Consider the following 7170-nt stretch of genomic DNA (forward strand, 5'->3'; position numbering starts at 1 on the left):
TCTCCAGACTCCAAAATCCTCCTCCTTTCTAATGAAAGGTCTGCCTCTTTTATAGCCTAACATCAGCACTTTACAGTCTGTTGGACAACTCAGAATTCCCCCTTCATGCTGTTTTTCCACTCAACTATTTAAAATAACCAAACCTCCCATGAGATCCCCCGACAGCCCCTCTCTATCTGGTTGTTAAAGTGGCCTAATCTCTTATTTATTTAGCCAAAGCATGGGCAGCAGGAATATAATCTGACAGCACATGCTGTCCAATTATTTAAATTCCTTAACAGCTGACCAATCATATGCTGCCCAAAATCTGAACCAAGCAAACATGCTATCCATTTAAGACCAAAGTCTGAACTGCCATTATAACACACCCCTAAATGTTTTCTGATTCAAATTGAACAAATCAATGGGCAACATACTTCAGTTCCTAATTGAATTCAAATACGACCACAGCAGAACACAAACAACATGAATCAAATTGTTACCATTCAATGGCTGAAACTAATTGACGACATACATCGACTCGACTATATTAATTGTGATACAGGACAAGCAATCAACCAAACAAAACAACACAAAACAAAGTGTAACAACGTTCTTGGCAATTTGCAACGATACAGGAAAACAAACGGGCATTATTGGTTTGACGAATACAAACTGAATTGAAATAAGGACACTACCACATGAACTTAACATAATAGAATAAACTAAACAAAAGGTCTTGTATAGATGGGGAGACAAACTGATAACAGAAATCCCAGGACCGGACAAACAAACCAAATATGCCAACAGATTAAACTAAAAATGGACAACAACAGGGACAAATGAGCAAACATGAATAACCTCAAACATAGCTGACCCTAGGCTCGGCTTGATTTGCCCGTTTAAAGTCGAACAAATCCTAACCGAGGTGTTCTCGACCAAGAACACTTCGATTAGGGTTCACTAGACTTCAAACTTGTCTAAATTCAAACAGACCCCACGAAATCTTTATGTTCTAGGGTTTGACTTTTCCAGCTTTGTTTTTTTTTTGGGATTTGTGGGTGGATTCGGACCAAACCAAGCATGGTTTGGTCACGAGGGATGTCAGGGGAGTATCTAGTGTGAATCTGGGGTAGATCGGTGTAGATCGAGTTTTGTCTCGAATCTTCCAATGAAGATTCGAGAAGGTGGAGGAGGATTCGAGCCAAACTGTTGATGGATTTGGATTCAGGGGGTTGAGGTGCATCAGGGGTGTTAAGGAGGTGGTCACCGGCGTCCTTGCTGTCGAGTTCAGGTGACAGGGAAGCTATGGCGGCTCTAGGGTTTGGGTGTTAAGGCTGGTCTGGGGGACGATGGATTGGGTGGGGACTTGGATAGGGGCATGGGGTGTGATGGGGGGGTTTATTTTATATACGAAAGGGGAAAATAAATCATGGCCGTCAGATCAAGTGAAATCAAAGGCTAAGATCCCTTCCCTTAAGGGGAACGGTGTCGTTCCATCTAAAGTAGGTCGGGCTTGGAAACGGGTCGAGAAAAGGGGTTTAGGGCTGTTGGATTGGATTGGTTGGAACGGCTGAGATGAGCCGTCCTCGAAACGACGTAGTCTTGGTATTGAACTACGTCGTTTTGATGGCCTGGGGACGGGTTGCTTGGGCTGCTGACTTGGGCTGCTTTTTGTGCTTAAAACATTTAAAACAAGCAGGCCCAAGTCCGATTTTCTGAATAATTTGCACTCTTTTTTTTTTGTTTTCTAATTTTAAACACAATTAAAAATAAAAATGAAATAAAGACACCCACATTTATCACACACATGTTAAAAAATTTTAAAATAGGTTAAATCACATCCTAGAATAAAAGATGCATATTTTTGTGAATTTTCTTTTAATTTTCTTTTAATGACCGACCCACGGTTCAGTTACACATATAAGATTAAATAAAAAAAATGGACAGAACCACAAATGACTACCAGCACATGTCACGAAAAATCGAAAAACTGTACAGCGAGGCCATTTATCATTATTTTTTGATTTCTTTTTGGAGTGAGCGTCCGTGAAGCAAAAATCACGTGCTTACAGTCAAGATGAATACAAGCACATAGAGTTAATATAAGTTAGGCTAAAAAACTCAGTAGGAACATATTCAAGGCAAGATGGTCACAGAAACTCAAACAAGAACCGGTCAGTCATGCTGATACACAGAATCAAACAAAGAAACCTTGAAAATTAGGGCTTTCAACATATGCGATTTGAAGAGGTAATAAAATCATAGAATTAGTCAAAAATATGCAAGAAATTGAAGTTTAAAAATAAAGAATCAGTTAAATAAAGTTTTAAAAGAAGTTCCAAAACCCTAATTTTAGAAGAAGGTGAAAAACACTTGAAATCAACGATTCTTGTAAAGAGTTCCAAGGACAGTGTAAAATATTAAAGAAACAAACTCAAAATCGTCCTAGATCTATGCAGATCTAGGAGATATAGGAAGAAATGAGAGTTTCAAAAGAAACCCATATAGAGATGAGAGAACCTGTCTAGAATCCCAAGGATCGTAACAAATACAGCATGACTTTGCTCGAAATCACACTGGAGTAGCCAAGAACAAACAAGTGACAAACCCTCGATGCAAGTCGGCATGGCCCTGGGCCCTTGAAGACCTTAGAGAAGGCAAGCGTGGCATGAGAGGAACCTTAGGAGACGATGAGAGGTCATCGGAGATGACCGGAGAAGAGAGGCCAGCGGTTGAAGGGATAGGGTTAGGCTGAGAGTGTTTTGAGAGAGGAGAGGATCTTAGGGCGGCGGATGTGGGAAAATGGTTAGGGTTGGGGTCGTTTGGAATAAAAAGGCAAGAATGAATGAGGGTTGTTGATCAAAAGATCAACGGCCAGGATCTGATGGGTTTTGGGTCGGGCAGGTGCATTTAGGACCTGGGTCGGGTTATTTAATCCGAAATTGGGCTGGGATATTGGGTTTAATTGAGGTTAAAATTGAAATGCAATATGGCTAGATTTTAAATAGCCAATTTATACCCATATAATTTATAATAAATAATAGACAATTTCTAAAAAATAATTTCGTGTAATAAAATGATTAAAAATAGATATTTAACATTTTAAAAATATAGAAGATCAATTTTATGTATATAAATGTAATTATACATTAATAGGGCTAATATTGCAATTATATGCAAATTAGTTTTAAAAATATAAATGTATTTATAAAAATGCACTAAAAAATATTTTAACAATATTTTAGCATAAATATAGAATTTAAATGACTAAATTACCACAATAATAATTTGAGGGATAATTATTGGGGATTTTATGAGTAAAAAGGGGAGGAAATAAATCAATTTAAAAACTTTAAAATTATAGAAAAATTATAAAAACCTTACGCATGCTCATATATGTATATGTATGCTATTTTGAAAGTATTTATGCATATTAAAAATATATAGGAAAAAATTGGGTATCAACAGCTGCCCCTCTTTACTTGGGAAAGATGAAAGAGTTTTCGGGTAAAGAAATGATGGCCAATTTTGATTGGCGGGATGCTTTGGGATCATTGTAAGAATGGACCGAGGTGCTAAAGTGGCTATGGTGAGCAGTTAAAGCTCGGGACGGTTGAAGGAGCTGGAGCGAGATCGCTCCTACTAGGATAGCGGCTGCTTACTGGTTACCTGCACATAAAAGATGCTACAAACATGTGTGTGCGAAAATTTTAACATGATGAAAATTCTCTTTGGACCATGAAGGATGTCTTCGGACGGTTAAAGATGACGTTCTCAGACCATGACGTCTTGAGCCATGAATTATATAGTAAGGGATTCGCAGGCCATGAAATGATGTTCTCGGGCCATGAAGATGGTGCCTCCGAACCATGACACCTTTGAATAATGATATGCAAATTTAAGAGGTCCTCAGGCCATGGCATGATGTCTTCCGGCTATGAGGATGATGCCTTTAGACTATGACGCCTTTGGATAGGTTGGCGATATTTCAGCCCATGATATGCAATAGTGATATTAACAAGACAAGGCTTAGTCTTGCGAAATGGAGGGCAGAGCTTAGTCCGTCAGAAGAGCAACTAGATAGTGCTAGAAATAGAGCAAAATTTGTGCGAAAAGGTACAATGCTTAGTCCCACGTGAATGAGGAGGCAAGGATTAGCCCCATGCAAGTATGGAGGCAAGGATTAGCCTCATGCAGATATGGAGGCAGGGATTAGCCTTATGCAAATATGGAGGTAAGGATTAGCCTCATGCAAATATGGAGTCAAGGATTAGCCTCATGGAGTCAAGGATTAGACTCATGCAAATAGGGAGGCAGGGATTAGCCTCATGCAGATAGGGAGGCAAGGATTGGCTTCTTGCAAATATGGAGGCAAGGATTAGCCTCGTGCAGATATGGAGGCAGGGATTAGCCTTATGCAAATATAGAGGCACAAATTAGCCTAGGGGTGGGCATATATCGGGTAAAACCAATAACCCGAACCGTTAATTATTTATTGGATTATTGGGTTAACGGTTCGGTAACAGGTTAATTTTTTTTATTGGGCTATCGATTCGGGCTCAGTTTGGCAATTCTGTTATTGGGTAAAACCGATACCCAATAAGGATTAACTAATTACTAGTTTACCCTTAAGTATATACATACTAGGGTTTCATAATTCATAGTTCACTGACTCACTCTTTGATTTCCCTATTCTTTCTAAGTTTCTCCACCTCACGCCCTCACCAGTCAGCCCCCGTCAAGACTCAGGTCGGCGCCATTCGGATCACGCCCTCACCCAGTCAGCCCGTCAAGACTCAAGCCGATGTCAATCGCATTTCTCAGCTTCTTTCTTTCACTCTTTAGTCGCATCTTCACTTCATTTCTCAGATCCATCAGATTCTTCAGTCGCATCTTCACTTCACTCTTTAGTCGCATTTCTCAGCAGCATTATTCAGCTTCATCTTGATTCTTCGTGTAAGTTTTTAGTTGCTTCATCTTCATTTTTTTCTTAGTTTGTTTGAAAGCATTCTTGCTCTGAATTTTTCTTAGTTTGTTTGAAAGTTGAAGTGGGATTTGTCGTGTGCTTTAATTGTTGAGCTGTTACAAAGTTATCTTGTGTCAGTTGTTATAAAATTTGTATTTCATAACTAATAAACTTTTTAATCTATATACATATTTCTATACTAGAGTAAAAAAGTAGATATAAATGTTCAAAACCCTATACGCTACTTGATTTTGGGTTGAAGAATGAAAGATAGAAACTTTGGTTGGTGTTTATTTTATTGGATGTTGCATTAAAGTTAAATTCGTGAAATAGAACAGTTATGAAAAGTGTTTTAGCAAAACAGTTTTAGCAAAATAGTTCTTAAAATCTTATAAAACTATTTTGGTAAACCAGCTTTATACCGAAACAGTTTTATACATTGTGAAACAGTTTTATACATTGCGAAACTATTTTAGTTGTTTTATCTTATCGGGTAAACCGATAACCGAACCGATAATGATCGATAATCGATTAACCGATAACCGATAACCAATATCTTATCGGTTTGGTTATCGGGTTATGAACCGATAACTATTAGGCAAAACTGATAATATTCATAATCGAATCGAACCGACCGATGCCCACCCCTAGATTAGCCTCATGCAAATATGGAGGCAAGGATTAGCCTCATGCAAGTATGGAGGCAAGGAGTAGTATATGTCTTAGCTGGAGATATATTTGTTGTCTGATGGCCTGATTGATAGTGATCTCTTTGTGTATACATGTTTGCGAATGCTATCGTTACGTTAAATGTGCCTGCGTTCAAAGAAAAATTGTAAGTTTTGTGAGGGGAGGTTGGTTTGTGCTTCGTCTTGCGGCCTTGCTTTGCTCCATTCTGAAAGCCCTTTCGAGTTCCCCTAGGTAACACCTAACTGTTATGGAAATAGAGATTTTGAAAAATATGCAATCATTGATAAAAATAGAGTTATTTTAGAAATGTATTGATATATCAAGTAATTTTAAATGAACTAGTGAGTGTAACACATCTCAAAGGCATTGCAACTCTCTTATATTGGAATTTTGAGGGTCCTCCTCAAAATTCTGCCCCAGTTTGGTGGATGATCTTTTGACTATTTGCGGATAATAGGCTTTTCTGAACCTTCCTTGGAATTTTGAGAATCCTTTTCAAAATTCTGCCCCAATTTCTTAACTGACTTTCTGGTATGCGATGGCGTTGGCTGGACTTGCTCAGGAATTTTGAGGGTCCTCCTCAAAATTCTGCCCCAGTTTCTGGTCTTGGGGGAAATGAAAATTTTATTATGATATGACCGAACCCATAAGGTTGCCTACGTATCCCCTCTTAAGGGAATCAGGTCAAGCGTAGTTCAATTACATCTAATGAAGAAATGTAAATAATCTAAGCATAGTATCTCTTGACTGCGTCTGAATTGATTGGCCTTGTCCAGATTCTCCCGCCCATTTCTACAAGTATGAGTGCTCCTCCTGTTAGCACCCTGTGAGCCATGTACGGACCTTGCCAGTTGGGGGAGAATTTCCCTTTGGCTTCATCTTGATGCGGGAAGATTTTCTTCAATGCTAGCTGCCCTGGTGAGAACTGTCTTGGTTTGACCCTTTTGTTGAAAGCGTTGGACATTCTGTTCTGATAAAGTTGGCCGCGACATACTGCATTCATCCTCTTTCCATCGATAAGGGCCAATTGTTCACAGTGACTACTTATCCACTCTGCATCGCTGAGTTCAGCTTCCTGTATGATTCTTAAAGAAGGAATCTCCACTTCGGCTGGGATGACAGCCTCGGTACCATAAACCAGCATGTAGGGAGTTGCTCCGGTTGATATGCTAATCATGGTGCGGTACCCCAATAGAGCAAATGGTAACTTCTCATGCCATTGTTTGTGGTTCTCTACCATTTTCTCTAGTATCTTCTTAATGTTTTTGTTGGTGGCTTCTACGGCTCCATTCATCTGAGGTCTGTAGGCTGTGGAATTCTTGTGCTTGATTTTGAAAGCTTCACACATAGTTTTCATTAGATCACTATTAAGATTGGCGGCGTTGTCAGTAATAATGGACTCGGGAACTCCAAATCGGCAGACAATACGATCCTTGACAAAATCTGTGACGACTTTCTTGGTTACAGCTTTGTAAGATGTATCTTCTACCCGTTTCGTGAAGTAATCAATGGGCACTAGGATAAATCTGTGT

General features: G+C 39.1%; 1 protein-coding gene across 1 annotated transcript; it reads right to left on the minus strand.

The window, feature by feature from the left end:
* Positions 1-6365: 6365 nt before the first annotated feature.
* On the minus strand, positions 6366-6878 carry LOC138884914 (uncharacterized). Its single transcript, XM_070165781.1, has one exon. It carries the CDS (start codon positions 6876-6878, stop codon positions 6366-6368), a length of 513 nt encoding a protein of 170 aa, XP_070021882.1.
* Positions 6879-7170: the final 292 nt, after the last annotated feature.

This window comes from Nicotiana sylvestris, chromosome 2 (genome assembly GCF_000393655.2).
Source record: "Nicotiana sylvestris chromosome 2, ASM39365v2, whole genome shotgun sequence".
Taxonomy (NCBI): Eukaryota; Viridiplantae; Streptophyta; class Magnoliopsida; order Solanales; family Solanaceae; genus Nicotiana; species Nicotiana sylvestris.